Below are 24212 nucleotides of genomic sequence, written 5' to 3'. Positions count from 1 at the left end.
TGTCCCCCATGGGCGAGATGCCATGGCACTGGACCCCTGAAACGACCTGCCTAGCACTTCGTGAGCACTCTTACTAGTGGCTGAGGCGCATAAAGAGTGTTTCATCCTAAACACATAGCGCCTGGAGAGCGCTTTGCTGTAATTACCTTGAGCGCCTTGAAAGTGATTTATTTTTGTGTGTTTTGTGCTCAAAAGCACTCTTCCGATTCTAAAAATCACTGCAGCAGCCCGGGAGGGCTGCTTCCTGCAAGCAAGAGTGAAATGTGCTGGTGGGTGCCCCCGGGGCATGAAAAAAAAAAAAAGGAAGAGATCAGAGTGAAGCGCGTTCCTATCAGTGCCCCCTGGGCGAAGTACGCTCTGAGGAGCGTCCCTGGGGCACCAGAAGGCTCTCACTTGGGCCTGATCACTGCCGTGGCCCGCTTCAGGAGGAAGGAAGACCTAATCGGAGGTATCCTTTGGATCCCAGGCCCGCCCAAGAAGCAGGACACATGCAGGGGGGGAGGGCGGGGACAAGGGGGAATCACTCTCTCCCTGGTCCCTGCACTAGGATAGTGATCGCTCCTGTGGAATTCTTTTGGGGCGTGAGGAGATTGCAGGCAGGGCAGAAGCCTCACCGAAGGCCTCCCGCACAGCAAGGTCCCCTCTGTTGCCCCTTGTTGGGGTTTTGGCTATAACTCCTCCCCTTTCCAGGGCCCGTTGTGGCCCGGGGAGACCACAGATATAGAGATCGTGGGTCACAGGAGGGGCCCCATAGAAGAAAACCAGAGAGGGTGCATACCGCCTCCTCCCCTCAAATCACCACAAGGCCCCCGTTTTGTACAGAGGAGTGATGGTGGTCCCCTTATTTTACTACATGGCACTAGAGGTGCCTTGCCTTCACAAAAACAGGTACTGTTTTCTGGAAACACAATTCTTGATGTTCCTCTTATGGGCTTGCTGGGACAGTTATGCTAACCTGCTTTGGCATGATGTGACATATGCTGATGTTCCTTTTAGGGGCATGACATGCTGATATGTTTTTATGACTTGCAAAATGTTTTCTAATGTTCCTGGTATGGGCATTTATGATATTTTATGACAAGTGCATTTCTTTAGTAATGTCTTCCTGACTACTGTTTATGTTGCAGAATAATACGTAGCCTGTGTGCTATGTGCGACTACTGCTGATTTCTGCAGAGTAACAGTATTGTGTAACGTTCTGAGAACTGCTTCGGTAGCAGGGTACTATGGACATGCTGTGTTTGATCTAATTATGTTGTTTACAATACAGTTTATTTTTAAATAACTTGGTGTTGTGTTTCCTTTGTGGTGGGGATAGTGTGTCACGTGTTGTGTGTGCTGTGCAAACACTTTACACATTGCCTCTGGGATAGGCCTGACTGCTCGTGCCAAGCTACCAAGGGGGTGAGAGCAGGGGTTATCTTGGATGTGTAACTCCCTTGCCCTGACTAGAGTGGGTGGGTTCTGCCTGGCTTAGGTGCATACCCTAGCTAACTAGAAACCCCATTTCTAACAGCATCTTAATTTAAATCTGCCATGCTAACTCCAATAGAATACCACTTTCACCACCCCACCATGAGTTGATGGCTGGCTAACGCAATTCCCCCCAAAAAAGACAGCCACAGAATAGAAACAAACTAGAAGGGTAACCCAAACATATCAAGAGTGTTAGGTCAGAGTATAATAAGGATGTTAAATTGGCCTGAATTATGGTTATAATTGTAATAAGGAGAGATTATTAACACACACAGAATTATCATATAAACCTTTATCAGAAAAACGTTTGGCATTAAACGGACTGTAATGCTCCAAACAGCCCCATAGAGGGCACCATAACAAAAGTATCATTTGCAAGAAACAGTCATGTAACCATATTGTTAGCCCCTAGAGAGGATAACCCCATGAAAAAAACAGGAGAAATTAATGCAATGTAACCATATACTTAGCCCGTAGAGGGTATTTTTAAGGCTAGCAGGACTACTGCAATGATATTATAAACAAGTCCCACAAAACATAACTTCTCAGCTGTAAAACAAAAGTTCCACCCATGAAAAAGCTTAAAGGACATTGAATGGTGGTAGGGGTTATTCATTTGGAGTGCCCACTAACATATTGTGGGGACCCAGAGATGATGTAGACAGAAAGAGCACACTGTGGTCAATGTTCTGAAGGTGGTCCCACTGTCCTAGGACCACCACAGGCTGAGTTATGAGCAAAAATGTTTTGTAAAAGTAATGCCATGCAAAGCATTATGGGACAGGTTTCTGTGACACCAATATTTTAATATGTAGATCTGACTGTAATGCTTTGAACAGGCCCTAGAAGGGACGCACACATACAGCAGAGCGGGGGGGGGGGCTTGAATGAGCTCTGCACCACACTTTCAAGCGTGCCTGCCAGGAGGCCTGCGATGCATAAAGTTTGGACCGGAGTCCCACTGCGCAGGACGTGCACATACAGCAGAGCAGAGTGGGGGAGGCCTTAACTGAGCTTCGCACTACATTTCCCAGCGTGCCGGCCAGGAGGCCTGGGACACAAAGCTGTGACCTGAGACCTGCTGCACGGGATGTGACCTGAATCAACCTGGGCAAAGACTGGGCCAAGAGTGGGCCTGTCTGTGCCTGTCTGCAACCGGACGAGGCTGGGCTGGGCCTACTCCCTCAAAGCTGCTCGTTTTCTGATCCGCTTGCTCAGTGAGCGACTGCCTTTTTTATTTAGACTTCGAGTTCGACTAAGCCTGTTTTGGTCAGGGCCTAGGAGCTGTTTGTGCAGCTAACTTGGAGTACTCGGGTAGCTTGCAAAGGGGAAGAAAAAGCCATTAATCGGTAAAGACCTCCCAACCAGTAGTAAGGATCCTGTCAGTACTACCCTTGACTCTTTTCTGGCCCGAGCTGTGGGGGTGGTTTCCAAGGAGATAGTTTTGGCCAAGAGGCATCTCTCTAGAAATGAGTGAGCAACAATGAGTGCCCCATCAAATGGTGGACACTCTGACCACTGATCTGGGTGAAGGCATAGTAGCAGCATCACAGGACGATTTACATAGGTCCTCTACAGTGAAAGTTATTAATGATGTGTCTGGGGGAGTCTCTAACTGCTGCACAGGTAATGCTGCTGACTTCATGGCCATGCTCCCTAGTTGCAGTAGTCCACCGACGAAAAAGTGAAGATCGAAAAGAGCAAAATAAAGACACGCCAACCCGGTTTCCACAGTTCATGTTGGATTGTCTTACCACTACTGAGGTATCCTGGAACAGTAGATGTGAGACGTTTATTAATGCTCTGCTAAAGATGGGGCAGATTAATACCTCTGACTTGGTCTTTAATCCAGGGAGACAAGCCCCCACTTTCGTTGGCAGGAGGGTAGGTACTACGATTGATTATGTTTTTGTGACGGCTTCAGTAGCCACCTTGTACGGCAAGGCGGGATCCAAATGCAGGACTATAGTGACCACAACCCTCTCGTATTGATCTCCCCTTCAAAAGGCTTCTGCCTGCTGTTATGGGGCTTAATGGGTTGGAAACTAAGGACCAAGGTTGCAGAGTGCGCTGGCGCCAGGTTGATATCTCTCAGGTCTAAGATATCATGGTGAAAATTAACTGTAATATGATCGCAGGGACTCTCCTGTCACAAAACCCCTCAGATGTAGAGGTGATTGATGCTCTGGAAAGATTAAACAGCTCCGTTAGAATAATTATTAATTCCAGTGGTGAGCCTCCTTGAAAGACTCAGTGTGGATGGTTTGACAAACCGTGCCATGCAGCTAGGAAAACTCTGCTCAAGGAAATGAAAACATTGCCAATCGTTCGAGAACATGTGATCAGGGCTAGGACCTACTATAAGCTTGCCCTGAAGACCAGAAAACTGCAGCTAAAAGAACAGATGTGGAGAGATTTAGGGCATCCTTGTCACACAAAGAACACAGGTCTATTTTGGAACATTGTCAACAGGGGAAGACTCGCAACAGGAACGTCTGGGTGGTTGGGATGCAATATTCCCCCCGATATCTGGGTAAATCTTTTCCGCAACATCTACTCTTCTGAGACATCTATGTAAGCTGTGGTGGACTCAAGTGACCCTAGCCAGTGTGCCCATTAGGTTCAGATTATATGAGGTGGTTGTTGCCTTACAGGAGAGTCTAGTACACAAAGCTCCTGAGCCTGATGCCATTCCAAATGAATTTATACAAAGGAAACATTTAGTTTTGGGCTCCCATTATTGTAAATGTACTAAATGCTGCTATTATTTCTGTGATGGGAATTTGCTTGCATAATGCCGGGGTTCAAAAAAAAGAATCGTAGCGACCCCAAGTATTATCGGCCTATCTCACAGCTAGATTCTCTGGTGAAAATTTTGAGCTGCATTGTTTTGAGGCGCATTGAGAGCTGGCTGGAAGAACAGGATCTCATGAGCCGGGTTCAGCATAGGTTCAAGGAAGAGCTGGAGACCCAGGAACAGTGCCTAAATCTGTTATTGCTTATTGGAAAATACACAATTGCAAAAAGAGTAACTCTTTACCTGGCATTCATCGACCTTAGCTGTGCTTTTACAGAGTAAATCGCATTAAGCTGTGGGGTTTGCAATCTAAGATGGAGTTGTCGAGCTCAATTACTGATCTCTTGCGAAAGCTTCATTCTGTAACTAACTCCTCTGTGAGATATAGGTTAAAGGGAGAATAATCAGATCCCTTCATCCTCCATGGAGGGGTGAGGCTGGGCTGTATTCTTGCCCCTATGCTATTTCTGTTGTACACTACTGGCTTGCATGACGTCCTTGTGGAAAGATGTAAGGATGTTCCTAAAATTATTGGGAAGTGTGTGCCGTCTGGTCTATGCCGATTATGCGGTGTTGTTGGCTCACACTATGAATGGTCTACGAACTGCAGTGAATGTTTTTGTGGAGTTTATGACCGGCCTAAATTTGGAAGTGAATACTGGCAAAACCCATTATATGGTTTGTGGGAAACCTCAGCGCAAACTAGGAGCTGTGTCTATAAATGGTCAAATAATTAGATGTGTTCACGATTTCCCCCATCTTGGGGTGACCTCAGATGATAAAGGACTTTGGGTCCCCTGCATTTGTAGGCGCAGCTCATGTTTTAATGCTGCAGTGGGTGCTACATTTGATTTTTCGTCCATGGTTGGGAGCAAGCCTATTTTACCCCTACTCAAGGTGCATGGGCGTAAATGCATTCCAATTTTATTGTATGGGGCCTCGATTTGGGGGTATTGCTGCAGCATGGTGCCTCAAAATTTGGTAGAAGGTTATTAGAACCCAGGGGTATTGGGCCCAACTCCTGTCTGCATGAGGAACTGGATTTGGGTTTGTAGAAGACAGTATCAAGATAGCTCTGCTTCTTTTGTGGATTTGTGTCTGGACCAATGAGTGCACCTCCATGATAGGGAGGTGATCCTTGATGGTTTGACCTGTGATTTTGGAACACACCCTCCCTTAGTTATGCTATATTAAAAGCAATGCCTCGCTTTTGGGACACTCGGAAATGTTTAACTCACTGCAGTTTTTAAGATCTTATAAGCACTGGGTTAAGGAGGAATTTAACACACATATGGCAGCTAAAAGGAAGACAGTGAAAGAATGAAACCGTCTCATGATTAAAATGTATCCGGGCCCAAATTTTATTTATCGGCGGTTCAAAACGTGTTGGAAAGGGTGCTTATTACTCAATTTCGTCTTGGTTTAGTTAGATGTAATTTGTGCATTTTGCTTGGCCAGTACAACTCAAAGAGTATTCTTATAAGTCCTTGTGATGGTGCTTCTCCACAGACCCTGCTACATTTTGCTTTCTTTTGCGAGTTTTATGCTCTTTTTAGATATAGATTTTTATTACCTATATTGAAGAGCAAGTGTTTTTTACAATGCTGCCCAGCTTACCTTTATTTGCGCATGGTACTTGATGAAATAGTTTGCTGTGGAGGCGGGTCTTTCCTTAAATGTGCTATAGTGGGTGTAACGGCATTCATTTTTATACTTATATTATTTTCTTATCCATGTTTTATGAGCTTTTGTATGCTTTTAAAATGTTATTGTATTATGCGTTTTATGGTTGGATTTGTATAACCGAATAAAGGTACAGCCCCTACAGGACACCACAAAAAAAAATAGCATTTGTAAGAAACATGGTCATGTAACTATATAGTTAGACCCTAAAGGGCATAACCTACAAAAGGACACTGAATAGTGGGAGGGTTCATTATTTTGGGGTCCCGAGTAACCTAGTGTAGGCAGAAAGAGCATGTTGCCGTGAACCTTTTGATGGTGGTCTTAGTGTCCTAGGACCACCACAGGCTGAGTTATGAGTAAAAAGGTTTTGTAAAAGTAATGCCCCGCAAAGCATCATGGGGCGAATTTCCTGAGTGCAGTGAACATTGTAGTATCGCCTCTCCCGCTATGCCAGGAGAGCCTCCTTCACTTTGAAGATTTCTATTTTACGTAAGGCATCCACCAATTTCAAGTGTTTTAAGGGGAGAGACACCAAAATGACTGATTAGGTAACAGTGAACAATGTGACCAGCACTCCAATACCGATCGAGTTCACGCTGTTGTGCCTGGTCACGCTGTGAGAGCCATTGCCACCACGCAGCATGAAGGGGAGAGACAAACGAAATACTTTGCGCATGCTGAACTGTATTGGCAATTGTGCAATAATCCATGTAACAGGGCAGTCTGCAAGGCGAGACAAAACAGCCTCACAGTGGCACAAACGTAATGCATTTACCAATGACATCAAGTGATTTTTGAAAGGCAAGCCCACGAACAAGTGGAAGTGATGGGCGTGACATAGGCATGGTTAGAAGCCCACAATACTTACAACAGGTCAAAGTGCTTGCACGCTTGACCTAAAAAGGCCAGTTTTTATGGGAAAATGCATTGTGTCCATGTTGTCTTGGGCAGTTTCCTGACACAGGCACTAGGCTTACCCACACAATTGAGGTACCATTTTTCTCGTGAGATTTGTGGGAGCATGGAATAGTAGAACATTTGTTTTTACCTATTAATTTTCACTGCATTTGTGCCTTTCAAATGTAAGCCAGTGTATAAGAAAGATGACATTTTAAAAAATACCTTCCAAATCATACGCTAGCACGGCTACCCACAAGTTCAGAGATGGAGAAATAACTACTGCTCCTAAACTCTAGATCTTGTGCTCATTTCAGAAATACATACATTTCCTTGCTATCCATTTTTCAATCTCCCTATTTTACTGTAAAACTTGGTCTATACTCGGTACTCTTGGTACCTTGGGTTCCTGGAAAATCTACAAACCCTATATATCCCCGCAACCAAAAGGGTCTAGCGGTTGTAATGGTATACTGCTTCTGTCAATCGGCCAACGAGCAAAATGTTATAGATGAAAATGTCGCAAATGCCTTTTTTTCCGACTCATTTTCAATATTTATTTCAACAGTTCATTTCCTAGGCAAAACCTTGTTGGATCTACACATAACCCCTTGCTGAATTCTGAATGTTGTCTACTTTTTTAGAAATGCATAGCTTTTCTGGATCACCCATGGGTTTCACGCTGGTTTGCACCACAAACTAAGTAGGATGAGAACACACAAAAATAGGGAAAATAGACTGCCTCTTAGAAAAATAAAACTGTGTTACAAAATTAGGTTTTTGTACTCAGCTTTGCATGTTCCTGAACGTTGGAAAGATCGTGACTTTAGTACAGCAAACCCTTTTTATGGATGCCATTCATAGGGGAAAAAACAGACTTATCTGAAGCACGTTTTCACTTTTTTTCTTAAAAAATAAATAAATAAAAGAAACTCACAATTTTGCCTAGTTACTCAGTCCCCTCTGAGGTAATCCACAAACCCTGGGTACCTTTACAATCTCCAGGACATTGGAAAAAAAAGGACACAAATTTAGCCTTGATACCTTATGTGGAAAACAGTTATGGAGCCCTAAGAGTGAACTACCCCAAATAGCCAAAAAAGGGCTCAGTATTGGGGTGGGAGAGCCAAGAGGGGCGGGGCAGCAGCTATGAGGTTGACTTAATATAAAGCTCAATTGCAAGATACAATATAAGCACTCTGAACTACTGTAGATGTTTTGCTGGGAACCTAGCCTGACAGGAAATGCCAAGGCAGTTGATGAACAAAATAGAAACTGAACTCCTAGCAATGATTCAGACTGCCACAAAAGGTCTGAACAATTAAACTTTGGCATAGGAGGTTGAATGTAAAGTACATTAAATAAACATGGAGAATTAATGTTATACTGTAATTGTTAATTGGAAAAAAGGTGAAAATGTTGTAACAGTCAACAAAATGTCATGCTATTTGGTGATTGAACACTTCCCATAATAGAGGGTTCAACAGCAAGGAAAATTCACAGTATTTGCTCTCACTGAACGCATACAAAATGTGGCATAAATTATTGGTCAAGAAGAGGACAGTGCTGGAACAGATGTGAAAATACTCAAGAAGGAGGGATACGTGAACTCTGCATTGCACTGAATCAAAACATCGTATCCTTGAGCAATAGAAATGTGTATTTAATTTTTTCTGTACAACACTAAAAATACTTCAAACTAATTACAATAAAATAATATTCATTAATGAAAAGGAGCTTCACCTTGTTAGTTTTTTAGTTGTATGCTTAAATCTGTGAAACATCAATTGTAAAACATTTAAGGTAATGAACTCTCAACTTAAGTTTTGGAAAGAGGGCTTCTTATCCAAGCTGACCAACAATGTTCCTAGACATGAAGACAAAGCTTTATTTCGAGGACTGGTACTTGAGCCTACAGCAGTAAGCTCAGAAGGACTGCCTAACTTTTTACTGGTGTTTCCTGTGAGGAAATTCAATGTATGTTTTGAGATTGGTGACCCCTTGCTCAGCACACTTGCTAGATAAAATTCTATAGAAACGTGGGAAAGTGCAAGAAAACACATGCAATTCCCTGAATGTGAATAGTGGAAGGAGATATGTCATTTAAATAAAAGTGTGTCAAAGAAGCTATGCCGCAGGGACTGGAAGAGGAAGAAAAAACATTAAATACCAAGCAAGCAAATTAGAGTGACAAGAAAGCTAACAATGGTAAGCGATGGGCCCACTAAATTGTTCGCATGGTCCACAAGGGCTAAGAGATGCCTGTAAGCAAGACTTAAAAAGGTCTAGTCTTTTCAAACTACTCAAAATGCCAACATTTTCTACGATAATACCAAGCACTGGTAATGAGAAATCGAGCATCGGCAACATAAAATTAAAAAAAATGAAAAATAAAAAGTGCAATAACTTGTACACAAGGGAAACAGCAAAAAAGCACATGCTGTTCCCAGTCCCTGTAATGTGACCAGTGGAAGGAAACAAGTAATCCAATTGAAGAGACAGTAAAGAACCTCTGCTTTAGGGAGGGACACAAGAAGAGGAAGGAGAGGTATTAAAAAGGAGCAAACAGAGTGATAAGACAGCCAACCAATGGTCAGCAATGGGCCCACTAATTTCTTGGTGTGGTATAGATATACAAGAGCTACGAGCTTTCAGTAGGAGATATTTAAAAAGGCATCCAAGATGAAGTACATCTCTTTTAGACAAGACAATCAGAATGTTATTTTTACAGAATATATCCAAGCTGAAATGTAACAATTCAAGAGCAGCTTACATTTACAACAAAATAACTTATCATCAAACCAAAATGTACTTTAGAGAAGAGGGAAATGAAATATCTGTTTACAAAGAACAAACAAAACGAGTTCAACAAACAAGTGAATTACCTTGGAAATCTTCAGAATTAGGCAGCTTCACTCCACATATAAAATAATCTTTTTGATCATTCTATGGATGTAAAACAAAATGAAATCTTTTCATTTCTCAAACCAGTAAACAAGGAAAATTCAGCACTTAATTTCGCTAATATACATAAAAGCAAGTAACAGCATTATTTACAAATATTGACAATACTATAAAAAGAGGATTGCACACAGTTGACACGGAAGTAGTGAAGCAGAGATTTGCTATAACTCAAGTGATAGTTTAGGAGAAAGTCTACAACTTGCCTGTATCATACAAACGTTGATGATACACTGAACAAGCTACACCAGTTATACAACAGTTTAAATGTTTTATTTTAGTTTCAAATGCTCTCAACATGAAAAGCCAAGTGGTATGCTCTTCTAACTTTGTAGAACTAAATCAATGTTGATAACTGAGGAGGTGGAATTCTTAGAGACAGGGTTTATTATTTTCGTCCCTACAAGATAGTTTGCCAAAAAGAAGAAAATGTATGTGACATGTTTAAGTGTGTTCATTTGAGGCATTATCATTAAAAGTGGGGGAAGAGGGACCTGGGGGAAGAGAGGAATACATGATTCAACTACTATATAAACATCATGGTGTCTGACACTATTGTATAAGGAACTTCTTCATCATTATATTCCTGAACTTACATTTTTGTTAATATGAAACCTCACAATTTATTCTTCAACATGGAATATGTTGAGAGAAAAAATATGCTCAGCATCCTACAAGATGCGTAATTCTGATACATATGTAGTATGAAACAAAGGTATGCAAAAGCATTCGCCCTAAAGTTAAACATAAGTTCTGCAATAAAATTTTAACTTAATCTGTTACAACAACCTGCCTTCATCTACATTTCTCCTATTTTGCTATATCAGACAATGAACACACCCACCTTTTTCTCATTCAACAAAGGGTCACTTTTTGCTAGAGAGTGTTCTATTACTTTGGGAATTGTAAATACTAGTAAATGTCTGAATTTGTGCTGAACAAAAAAACATTTTTTTGATGCAAAAACTATAAGGTCCCTTAACGTTTCATCAGAAGCTGCCATTTTACTTATCACAGCTATGTATTTAAGTTCAGTTTCTACTAGGCATCAGCTTCGGTATGTGTAGCTTCTCTTATGGAATGACTACATCACACTTAGGACTGAAGTGTTTTCTTAGTTTTCCAATTGCCACCATATACGTATATAATATTTTCACATTATTCTCTATCTAGGGCACGCAGCTGCTCAAAAAAGTAGCTTCTTTCAGTATTTTCATGTCGATCCAAAATCTGATGAGCTTTTTATTCAGTTCTTTACACAGGCACAAGCAGACAGGCATGACAGGCTAACTCTACGCATACAACCAGAGGTCTATATACAGTACTCTTTCTTTCATACAACACAACAATCTATAAATCCCAGAGTGTTGAAGGATAAACAAGAAGACTGGCTGGAGGTGGTCTTACCGACACTGGGCCAGTTGAGCACCCAGGATGTGTAGTGCATCTTAGAACAGAGTCTGCCTCAGTCTCTCTGTGGCGGACAGCGTCTGGTAACAAAACTGAAGAGCCAGAATCCAAGAGAATCTGCCTAAATCCCACGACCAGGTGCACATAAAATGGTAGGTTTCAGGCTATTCCAGATTTGATAGACTGAAGTGAAAACCTGGTATAAACCTACATCAAAATCATCTTTTATAATATGAACAGACCTGTTTACTGCTTTTCTCACTCATCAACATTCACCCAATGAAACTTACCACATCCATAGGATAGATATACGAAAGTTCAGACAACAACTGTCTGCAGCGAATTGTTAACTGGGCATTTGTCTTCAAAAACAACTCTCTGTTAAAAAACAAAATATGCAAGAAATCAATTTCTGAACCAAACTGCCATCTCTTGAAGTGGTCAGTGCTTTGTAGTGAAATAACAATATGAAACCGTGATTAAGACAAATTGAATAAACTTTGCTTTTTCCTATACTTTGTGGTTAATTGACTGTAGAAATTAGTATAATAAGGTTAGTGACTATAGGCTCTGGGAGCTAATTTACCTCTTGGCAGTGCATTCTTTCCGTAGTTCATGCAGAGATTCTTTCTGTATTTGCAACCTCTCGTGCTCATCATTAAATGTACGTCCTAGAAAGATAAAAACTTTTTTATAAAAAGCAGTATTTTATAAAGTTTTCTAAAGCTGCACTCAATTCACATCTAAATGACAACAGGATCACAAACTTTATTAGCCATAGTGACACAACCCAAATAAAGCTGGTAACAACATTCAAGCAAACCACATTATTTTGCACTTGTAATTGCACTGGAATATTTAGTATCTGAGCAACTTAAGAAAACGTGGATAGGTTTTCGTAGAATAATATTTTTTCTAGTGAATAATATCTAAATTGTAATTACCTTCTTCACATATAGAAACTGAAATTACAAATTCTACATGGCTTTTCAGTTTGTTTCCCTTGTATGAAACAATGCATGTAACTTCTCTTTTGTTTTCCCTTTGGTCTTGTTCTAGCGACTATGTGGGCGGTAGGTGTGGTGAAGGGGTGAAAGAGGACACGAACACGGACGGTTGACTACCCTTTTCAGGGGTTTACGCGCTTTTATTATGTTTGGCGGTATTACTGGGGAATACTAATATAGTCTCTTAGTATCTCAGGGTTCTTAGGATCCTTTTCCTTTTCTTCTCTTCCTGCTCTGGTCTTTGTCCGTCTCAAATGGGTTTGTTTATTTCTTCCCTCTCCTTTCCTTTTCAGGTTGCGTGTTCCGATATCCTGGTGGCAGGTGTCCTCGAAAGAAAACAAGGTGGCAGCCGGTAAGTGGGGAAGGATAAGTACTTGATTATTTCTATATATATATATAGGGGTACGTGAGAGGAGGTGAAATACTGTAGGGGGGGTGTGATGGAGGGGTTATTCTATTCTTTTAGTGGGGAGGTGAGTGGGACTCTTTTCCCTAGTGCCAGCCCAACCTATAGGGTGCTCAGGGAACTTATCCCAGCTTAGACGCTTCCCCTTTAAAATAGTTACCCTGTCTCCCTTCCACCCCTTTCCACCCCTTTTCAATCCTCCCCTCACCTCCTACCCCTTCCCTTCCCTGGTCCCTCTTACGGCCCTTTACTAGAGCCCGTACCTTGTCCAGCCACGACCCTCCTGTGCCGTGGCAGGCTGTTGCGTCCTCCGTCTCCTCTCGGTGGGGCTCCTCAGACTTCTCTTCCTCCTCGTTCCCTTGGTGTCCCGCGCTGGCGCTGCTCCTCGCCTCTCCTTCAGGCTCCGATCCGGCGCTTCTCTCCTCCTCGCTCTTCTCTCCGGTCTCTTCCTCTGCCTCCTGATCGCGTCCCGCAGAGCTGCCCCGTCCACTTCCTCGGAGCCCTTCTTCAGTGTCGGCCACCCGGAACTCCGGGGCCGACTTCCGTCTCCTCCCCCACGCGTCTCCATGACGACGGGGTTGGAGACTGGCCGAGGAGCGCCATGATCCGGACTCTTATGGCGCCGCCCTCCTACAGACTACTTTCCCTTATTTTAAGCATTTATGGTTCAAGGTCAGTTTTCATGTAGTTACATGCTCTGCTCCAGGATCAGTTTCCGTACAGTTGGTTGCTTGATCTGTTTTCCACAAGCACCATGTTTGTATGCAATAGCAAAACTGTTGTGAGATGCTTGTTGCTGTCATCAGATTAAGCACTATTATCATTCCACCCTCTGATTTACTTCTAAAATAAATGAAGCTACATCTCAATGTAATCATGTTGGGCACATATGATGATGTCAAAATTACTTAGAACTTTAATATTTTGCTTCTATATAACAATATGAGAGGTTCCTTTACAGGAATCACACTGCCTATTGTAATAATCAAATTCCCTAATCCTTTTAAAGACCTATCCTCTAAGGACATGGATTCAAATGCCCTACAGCACTAAACACTAATATCGCAGCTTGAATTCAATTAAGTGAACTATTATATTCCTTCATTTACAAAGTTGGTGGCATACACGCAGATAATTTCACCTAAATTTTTCCCACAGACCCCATACCTCAGGTATGTTATATAAAAAATAAACCTTTCGGAAACATGGATGCAACATTCTAGCGAGTTAATTTGCATAGTGTCTAATTTTTCAACTTTACCTAAAAGCTACTACTGCTGGACTTTGGACTACAGTTACATCTAAGACTGCTTATTTTGTTTCACATTTCTTTTGTTTTCTGCTGAATCAGTCACTTGATTTTCGTGGTGTTCTTACAAGTATCAAACATGCAAAATTAGCTGCTCTAAATGCAAATAATCAGTTTAACTTCTAGTGTGCCTTCCAGTTCTCTACCCAGCCTAAACTGACTGAACAAATGGTGGTCTACCCGATCCTTGTCTCTTTAGAATAGTCTGATGCATAGGACCATCATCAAGCCAGATTCCATCTGACTGTTTTGGTGATGGGCCTTCATGACTATAGAAGTAAGAAGTGATAGACCCCTCGTTCTTTTAGATCTCTCTGTTGTATTCCACACAGTCATTCAACTGATCTTTATTACCAGAACAAGTGTGGCATTCATGAGTGACTGGGATGTTTTATTACTCAACTAATTAGTGGTCGCATCGTTTTACTTTTTTTTTTTTTTTAAGTAAAAAACTTTTATGCTTTCATTGGAATTCTTAGTTTTAGCCCCATTTTATCCTGAAAATATATGATCTTCACTACTATTCTCCACTGGATTATGGCAGTTTTGACATTTGGGATTACCTGCTTAGCTGGCTCAAAACATGACTTCCTGGTTTCTTCTTAGGGAGAGGTATCTGGGGTCTGCTTACTGTTGCGGAGTGGACAAAAAGACCAGTCAGCAAGACTACAGAAGCTCAGAGGGCTGGCAGGGGATTGTTTCCTCTTATCTTTGAAGTATAAAGCGTATCATTCATCTCTCCAAGATTCCTCTTGTGATCTGCCCCTTTTTTCCAAAATGTCTGCAGGTCTGCATTGGAGGTTGACTTCTTTTTTTCTCATCTTGTAGAGATGAGGACTCTACCAAATATCCCTTGGCCTGCTGGTAAATACCTAATATTCTAAAAGGCCTTTAGACCCTGACTCGTCTGTTCTTCTTCGAAATGGCCTGTGACAATCCAGCATCATCCTTTGCTTTTTTTTTTACACTGCTAAAAACCAGGAAACCCTATTGAGTAGAAATGTCCTTTGCAAACATCTCAAATTAATTTGTAAATCAAGTCTCTGTATCCATAAGGACTGCCCCAGTGCTGCTCTAGTTTAGGAAAGAGTTGAGGGTTCACTTCTCTAATGAATGTTGCATCACAATGCATTTAAAGTCCACAAACCAGCTGTCTCGCCTACCACCTGTTGACATTATACTTTCCTTTGACCTTGTAAAGTGCTTTGCTACCTTTTGGCCAGGTTTGTGCTATAGAACTAACGCATGCATATATACATGCATACATCTGACAGAACTGATTCGATCCGATTGCAGGTTCAACTACTTCAACACATTTATAACTCGCCAACAATGAATTACAACAACTGGCCCTTGATATTTATAATTGTGTGACAAGTTTATTTCACTGGTTGCTAGTCAATTGGCTCCACTTTTTTTCAACAGCAAGGCTGCATAGTTAATTATGTTGCATGAGACAAAATCACTGCTTCAATTTGTTCAGAATTAAAATTTGAATTATTAGAATGCACCTGCCCACAAAACCGGTCACCACGATGAAGGGGCATGCACGGACAAGCACCACATAAGGAGATCTAACACTAGAGTTAGACATCTAATTAAAAATAGGATAAAAAAAAATAAAAAACATAAGGGAGAACCCTTCCCTCATCTCCTTTTTCACGTGTTTCTGGGCAACCACCAAGAGATGCGCCACAAAGTATACCACTAATACTGATCATATTTGTACAGCTTACAATACCTACAGGGGGCTCTTGGTGTTTTAAATCTGTCGAGATGGAAGCTCATTAAAAAGGAAAGGAGGAAATCTCAAATGGAGGAGTCAGGAATGTAAATGGTTCTCGATCAGATATAAGCCTTATTCATGGTAGGATCACCTGGTCTCTGCTTCCCACCACAAGTGCGGGTATGAAGAGAGATGTAGAAAGAGAGGAAAGGAAGAGCTGTATTTTGCCAACATCTGAAGGTCAGTTAAGCCTTTCCCAATAGATAACTGTCACTGAGGTGGAGCCAGTCCCTTTTATTGGATACATTGTTGAGATCTACTGGCCAAACCATAGCTGCTTGACCTGAACCTTCTCCTTTAACCAATCTGTAAAAAAGTTATCTAATTCAGATTTGGCACGCGAGTCAGAAGTGTTTTTATTTGTTTTATTTTACCAAAAACACAACACAACTTGAACCTCCAATGCAGCCTTAAGGATCAGCCAACTTTAACATTTTAGAAAAAAAAGGTGACAGTGAGGGCCCCTTGGATAGAGGGTAAGACTAAAACCATCTGTTGAATGTATGCTTCTAAAGACCTCATAAAATAAGAATGCTTTCCTCCTGCATTAAAGCTGTGGGAAACAAATGGGAGTCAACTGGAGGAGTACTTCTGAGATCTTACATTCACAATTCCTTTTGCTGTTAAATACAAGATAATTTTGCTCTTGGCAGGAAGTCTGCTCTATAATGGTGAGATGTGGGTACCTTCAAAGGGCTATTCTTTTATAACTCTCTACCTTTTTGCAAATAGCAGATCAGATAGTACTATCAACCTTGGCATGCAGTGTATGTATAAGGCCCCAATTCCTGGTCTAGCAGAAATCTCTAATTGCTAACTATTATGACCTGATTTTCAATATTGGCCACGATTCCTGAGTATCATCTACCAATATTCTGATGTTGGAAGTAACTCTTATATGATTTTCGTTGGGATACCAGGAAAAACATTACTGGTAATCATCAAACATTTTTCTTAAAATAATGATATGGTAACCACCGCTGGCTACAAATAAAATCAAGAGTTTTAAAAATAATGTTGCTCAATTACTAAAAACATCCTGTGAGAGCAGAAAACCCGAAATGAACCATTAGAGAAATCAGCATCAGCTAAACATTTTTAGTACTTCAATAGGAAGCTAGTGCCAACAAGAGAAAGGAAATTGTATGATTTTTCCCCCTGTTTATCACAGAAGACGTACTTATGGCTTTGAATCTGCTGAGGATGTCATGCAGAAGAGACCAGGAGGACCAAAATTCAGAAGTAATTTCAGTTACAAACGCACCTAAAGGCACTTCCTGTCCTAGGACACACCAGGGCAAGGAGGAGCCCTGCACCACAGCCCAGCTGACAGAGCTTAAAAGCGCGCCTTGTGTCCCGTGGAGCGGGGCGGAGCCGCATCCATCACATACCTGAAGGGACTACCTGTCCCAGGGCACATCAGGGCAAGGAGGAGCCCTGCACAGCAGCACAGCTGACAGCGCTTAAAAGCGCACCTTGTGTCCCGCGTTGTGGGGCGCTTGAGGCTGTGCCCGGGCCAAGGGCAGGACTGTCTGCGCCCGGAGTACAGAAGAGGCTGGGCCGGGCCACCCCTCTTTCATCCACAGGCTGGTAATATGGGGTCTTGAAGTCCGTGGCTCCACAACAGTTCGATTTAGCACTACCGCATATTAAGTTTTGCTATCATGGTGAAGATGAAACAAGGAGGGGCAAGCTCCGTTAAATCACCATCTACCAAAATTACTTTGATAGACAGGATGATTCAGTGAGCAGTGAGTGTAATAAGTAATGAAATCGATCATACAGTGTGCAGACATTCGTTTTGCACTACATCTGGGTTGGGCCCTGCTCCCTCTCTCTTCCACCCCTACTAAGGTCACTAGGCTGCCCATTAACTCACATGGCTCCCTCAAACATTAGCCAATCTGCATTACCACCACCATTACAACTGCCTAGGCCAGCTGACAGCTCAAACACATCAGTGGCATCTAAGTATTCAAAACATACTCCTAAGCCCCAGCCAGTGGTGGCAGCACACCTGACCAACCAGCAGCCGCCGTCCCATTCATCTGAACTTTTGGTGGTGGAAAAAATGTTGGAGAATTTAGTGGACAAAACAATGACCCTTAAGCAGGCTGAGCTATCTCCTAATTTGCTTCGGTTGGGTGCCATTGAGCAGTCCACGGCTAATTTAAAAAGTGCTTGGGGCTCACTCTTCCAGGGCCCTGGACTCACCCCTATCACAATGACAAAATAGCCACAGAATTCTGTTGTACATAAAGGCAGATGTTTGTGATCCGAACCTGGCCATGTTCCACACTGAGCCTATGGATACTTGCTTGAGTTGGGAAGGTCGGTCCTCAATGCCCTGACCTCTAAGAGAGGTGAAGGCCGTTGCACCATCAGGCCCAGACCCCCTGATTGAGGCAGGTTTGATGTAACAAGGGCTGCCACTGCTAGTAAATTACAAGCCACAAATACACATGACCTGGAAGACTATTCAAACGTGCTAATGTTACCAGTGATGAATCTACCCCCAGTATTGGACCCATATGTGGTGGTTTTGTCAGGAGTACCCCCACCGAGACTGGACCAAAGGGAGTCCCAGGTGGAACTACAAAACAAGATTATGAGCTGGCTGAGACGCTGTAATAATTTCCCTTCAGTTATGGCCAGTGGCATTCTCTTGACGAGAAAGGCGGGTTGGATTGGCACAGGACCTAAGGATAGGCAGGGGGACTGCATTACAGTAAATTTCAGGTCACCTCGTGTGGTGCAGCATTTGCTTTTTGACCAGTCAGACACACAGTGGGCAAGCAGGAGTACTGATCTATTGATCCTGGGTTACTTTTATAGGTCCCCTACCCATTTTGAGGGAAAGGAATCGAGGGGAGAGTATCGGGCTGGAGGGATGAATGTACCCAAATCTACTGGATCTTGTCGTACAGTTGCTATAGTGCCCTGGCCAACGTGGACTGACTCACTGGGCATAAGCTGGGGTCACTGCAAATAAGCAAATGTGTGGGTGGGTGCTCGGATAGTGCTGAGGATACCTTATCTAGCCGGTTTGACGGTGGAAGCATGCCCCTACTAAGGGACAGGGCCGCACAAGCAGTTGGCATCCATGAATGCGAGGAAGGGACTTTGGGATGCCTGGCACCACTCCCACTTAATATGGTCGACACTGGGGGTGCAACTGTGGCAATGTCTGATTTTAGCTCTATGACCAAATTACTATCTTGGAACATAACAGGGCTTTCATCAAAGTTGCCCTGACCTGAGTTGTGCACCTTCATAGACGAATATTTGTCTGTTAAAAGAAACCTGGCTAACCAGCCCCGTGTATCACACAGGGTTTAGGTCATTCACTAAGGAGGTAATATTTTCTTCGCCTGATGATCCATGGTCAGCCATGGATCAAGCCATACTCCAAGACTCTTGATGTGTTCCTTGGGCATAGGAAGATCTCCTAATGAATGTGGAACTGGGGAGATTAGATTTGGTTTGGCATGGTGGCCTAAGATCATGACTTCTGTCTTGTTTCCCTTCAGCTTGAGCTTACAGTCCGACATCCATTTGGATACGGCCTGTGAACAAGGAGTGAGTAATGAGTCAACTGAGTTCTGGTCGGTGGAGAAGGATACCACCAGCTGGGTGTCAACTGCGTAGGATACTAGGGAAAGATCGTATGGTTCCACTACTTTTGCCAGTGGTGACACATAGATATTGAACAATGTAGGGCTGAGAGAGGAGCCCTGTGGCACTCCCCAGCTACTCCTTGTAATGGTAGGTCATGGTCGGACAAACAAGGCGATCATATGTTTAATCAACCACAGAGTACAAGTCTGATCGATTACATTCTCCTTGATATTCGGCTATGGCCCAAGCTGGTAGATATGGTAATGCTTCCCCACCAGGATAGTGACAACAATGCACTTGTCTTGGAACTGACAAGATTAGTTTCTGTGGCTCAGCCAAATTTTAATCAGCCCCTGGATAGAAGGCTAACCTTGCCCTTTAATAGGCATTGAGTTAAATGGAGCTTGTTGGCTTGCTCCAGGGAATCGGTTGCTGATGTTGATGGGGTGGTCGCTGAAGGGATGGGAAAGCTGCTGCCAATAGTAAATACATCTGGGGAAGAAGTTATGGCGCTATCTAAAATCAGTGAAATCTACACCCAAATATTTAAAAGGCTGTGGAGCCGTTTCTTTATTGAGGCTGGCAGAATGGTCAGGAGATCTAGCGCACCTTCTTGGCACAGACTTCAATGCAAGGAGGCAAGAGGGGCACTGATGAGTGCCGTTACGATCAATGACAGGCAGTTAATCAGGCAAGCTAGGTGGAAATACAAACATGCCACACAGGTTGCAAGGTGTGACTGGGAAACTGAGAAAAGGGAAAGCCTGCAAAGTCACATTTTAATGTGGCGATTTAAGAATTTTCTGGATTATCTCCACTGGCTCTAGTGAAGGAATCCTTCCTGTTGAAAATCATGTTGTGATGGCCAATTGGGCTGCCCACTTTACCAGCGTATATTCTCAAGAATAGCTGAGTACAGGGCCTGCCCTTTTTGCCAATTCATATTTCCAAGAACATCATGGCGCAAAGTCTGGATTGGCAAGTTGTGATGAGATCCTGGTAGACCAAGACAAGCGGCAACCACATTGGGATCACTTAATTCTGCCCAGTATCCTCTTGGAGGATGAGAGTTTAAACTGTGGATTAGTTAAACAAGCTATTAAAACAATTGTGAGAAATAAAGCCCCAGAGCTAGATAAAGGACCCAACGATCTTTTTGTGGGTGAGGTGGACATTTGGGTACCATATTACACTGTATTATTTAAAGCCCTATTAAAAGGGGCCCCCAATTCAAGGCACCTGGGCAGGAGCAAAGACTGTCCCCATTTTTAAAAAAGGGTCTAGAGACACGCCTCCCCCCTCAAATTACAGGCCTATAAGCCTGATTGATAGGGCCCTAACATTTTTGGTGAGGGATATCTTAAGCCGAGTGAAAGACTGGATGCCTGCATCGATCATTTTGACCCTCCCCCTGCAAGCAGGATTGAGGGAGGGCACTAGCATGCTAGACCAGGTCTTCCGGTTGCAGCTACTGTATTGGAAGGTCGTTAAGCTACGTCATGGGCAACTGTATGTGGTATTTGTTGACATGAAGGAAGCGCTTAATCTTGTTTCTTGGCCCAAGTTATGCAAGTTTTAGCTGAAATAGGAGTGTCAAACTTATTTATTAAATTTGGAAATAAGGCTTCACAATCATAAATATGCCCGAGTCAGGTGTAGCCAGCTGGGGGAACTGACCCACCAGTTAGCAAAGGAGTTAGGCAGGGGTGTGCCTTGGTTCCCACCTTGTTTCTGCTTTTTATAAACTACTTGGTTGCTGATGTGGATCATGCTGAGTCGGATGCACCTTGTCTGGCAAACCTCAGGGTGCCTACCCTGATGTTCGCCGATGATACAATACTTCTACCCAAGTCTCCTATGTGACTGCAAAAAATCTTAGAAAAGTTTGACCATTTTTTTTCAAAGTTAGGGGTTTAGATATCAACTTAGCAAAAACAAAGTATGTGGTGCTTAATCCCTGCCGCTCCTCTAGACCCAATAAAATACTGAGAGGGACTCCCTTGGAGTGAGCTCAGGCCCTTGAATACCTGGGTGCGGTCCGGAGTGAACGTTTTTACTGGGAGTCCCATATCACCAGGTGTAAACCTGGACTAGAGCAGACTACAAGGTGTAGTCTTTGCCCCATTTTGCTGATATTAGAGGCTTATAACTGCAAATCACTTGGATCTGCGTTTTATAGTTCGGAACTTTGGGGCCATAATCGTTTCATGAGGCAACTGACGGGCCTCCTAATTAGCACACCATTACTCCCCCTTGTGACTGGATATGGGATTAAAAAAACATCACAAAGGTAGCGAGGATACGACCCTTCCTGTTCTGGAGGAGCCTTTACCAGCAGGGGATGGCTGAAATTTTGTCTCTTTCAGGTGCAATTGACATTCCATAGTTCAGGCATGTGAGAACAATTTTGGCAGATTTTGGGTTTGATTATTGTGGACTCCTCCAGAAGAGGACTGCGTGACTTGCAAAGAGCAGGTCAATAATGCCTTTTGGCAGTGCTGAGGAGGTTTATTACAATCCCAAAGTAATATGGGTTCTTTGACATCAGTCTTCTTGATGTCAAAAGATAACTTCCAGAAAGAGCAGTTCTTGGACGAAATAGAATCTCCCACTGCTAGGAAGCTCTATCTGCAATTTAGGTATGGCACATTACCATTAGCCTCGTTCACAGCCGGATGGGGACAACTGGCAAAATCCAGAGATACCCATTGTCCGTTTTGCACATCTTGGGTTGAAACAATTGAACATGTCTTTTTTCTTTTCTTTTTTTACCCTTGCAATCGTGGTGCAAGAAATAAGTGGATCGCACCACTTTGCCGGAACCTTGGTGACAGAGAACAAAGGGAAGCACTAAGGATTATTAGGTCTGATAATAGGCAATTTGTGCTTTTTGCAGTTTCAAAATTCCTAATGGCGATATGGAGGATCAGGCTTGGAGTGCTTAAAAAAAGGGTTGGGGGGGTACATACTTGCTGGCTAATCTATTTTAATTGGTTTTAGCTTGTCTAAGTAATCATTGCTGTGCTATTTTATTGTTTTTATAATTATATTTTTAATTTTATATGACTGTATTTTTATGATCTTTGATGGCGGGACTTCGCCGAATAGAGAATTTTGTATCGATTAAAACATTTGAATGATTTTCTAATGTCGGGTATGCCACAAACGAAACACCACAGACCACCTGATAGGCTTCCACTTTTTAAGTAGTTAAGGAAATAGAGGAACAGAGATTTTCGGGAGGACACAAATGATCAAGCAGTTAAATAAGACTGTTCACCTCAAAAGCAGCTATAATTAACCAAATAGAAATTAAATGACAATGTGTGGCCATGGGGTCATGAACACTGGAGTATACGACTCTGAAAAACCCCAAGCCCACCTCTCAGAGCTACCATAAACATTACATTCTCTCCAATTGTATCCACTAAAATAATGTCCTTGATATTTGTCAATGATCATTAGTTCGTTTGTTATTCACCATCAATTTTGAAAAAATTTAAAGGATATCAAATGAGACTTTGCACATTGCTAAACCAACCAAATATGCAAAACCACTTTTTCTGCGATGTTCATGCAAGTGTGCTAGATGAATAACTAAACCAAATGCTAGGTGAATAACTAAAGCAAACAAAACCTTGCTACCAGGTTCGTGGCTTTTCTGAAGAGAATATTAAATCTCAAATTGAGTTATGCAGATAAACTATACACACACACACACAAGCAAAGGAACAGCAAGAAATTCAAACTGAATCACGTGATAGGCGGCACAATAATGGCACCAAATTGGCGTAGAGAGCAGCTGGAGCACATTTCAGCTAAGAGTACATTCCAATATAAAATAGGAAAAATGCACAGAAAATAATAAAACCTCAAGCCAAGCATGTCGCTTTCAAAAACGATTATGGTAATTGAATAGCTAAAAAGATAACGGTGAAACAGATGCTACTCCAGTAGAATTTTCCAGTCATAAATTCTTTAAGGATTTGTTTAATTGGATTTAAGGAAAAGCTAGTTTTAAGAAGTATTGCATTTCTTCATTTGCATACATTATTGAATACATTTACAACAAAGAAAAGCATCTATTTAATTGCTAAGGAACTTCCATTCTTTTATCTTATGGGATGATTTAAGACCCTGTTATTAACTCTTCCACAACATATAATTTAAGGAAATTGGTTGCTGTATGATATTTGCAGGAATGTCACAGGACATTTCCTACAACAATGTTTTTCAAATGTTTGCTGTAAGCATTCAAATCCATATTTAAAATGTCTTTCAGTGTATTTCGCTTATTTAGAAGACTAGTTTGCTTCTGATTAGGCAGATATTAACCAACAGAAAAAACAAGAAGGGAAATATTTAAAAAAAAAAAAAAAAAAAAAAAAAAGGAGCACAGCTTTGTTGTTAAATAGGAGAGTATTGTCAAAATGGTGAAATATACGAAATACAGTAAAAACAAGTCAACACATGTATGGAATGACTGCACAACTTGCTGCTACACTGCTGCTACTAAAGACCATTTCCAACAGGCAGCTGTTGTAGCAAGAACAAACAAGCCAAGAACACTGAAACTGTATGCAGAATATACTATCGGATATTACTTGCGGTCTCAAGATAGGATAGAATTTTATCAAAGTGGGAAATGTGGTCAGTTTTACCTGTGCGACACCTGGTCATTTACGGTTCAGCGTTTCATGTAGTAGAAGCACAGGTTTAGCTAAAGACAGTGAATAAATCAAAAGGTGACTGTACGCGATGCTCCCCACGTTTCCATCCATGAAGTACAGAAGGCTCTAGAATCCACTTCTAAAATGGAATGGCAGATGCATGGAATAAAGACAGCTACCCCTCCATAA

The 24212-nt window shown here is 42.2% G+C and overlaps 1 protein-coding gene across 1 annotated transcript in view; it reads right to left on the bottom strand.

Annotated features, from left to right (window-relative positions):
* The window catches only part of UVRAG (UV radiation resistance associated), a 312834-nt gene that overhangs the window by 154683 nt on the left and 133939 nt on the right, over positions 1-24212 (bottom strand). The window contains exons 9-11 of the mRNA XM_069203880.1: positions 11814-11898; positions 11518-11605; positions 9742-9802 (exon numbers count right to left, since the gene is read on the bottom strand). Coding sequence (XP_069059981.1) covers positions 9742-9802; positions 11518-11605; positions 11814-11898 — 234 coding nt within the window. The remainder of the gene's footprint in view (positions 1-9741; positions 9803-11517; positions 11606-11813; positions 11899-24212) is intronic.

Source organism: Pleurodeles waltl, chromosome 8 (genome assembly GCF_031143425.1).
Source record: "Pleurodeles waltl isolate 20211129_DDA chromosome 8, aPleWal1.hap1.20221129, whole genome shotgun sequence".
In the NCBI taxonomy this organism is placed as follows: Eukaryota; Metazoa; Chordata; class Amphibia; order Caudata; family Salamandridae; genus Pleurodeles; species Pleurodeles waltl.
The sequence above is the reverse complement of the archived record's forward strand: the minus strand, read 5'-3'. Positions and strand labels throughout refer to the sequence as shown.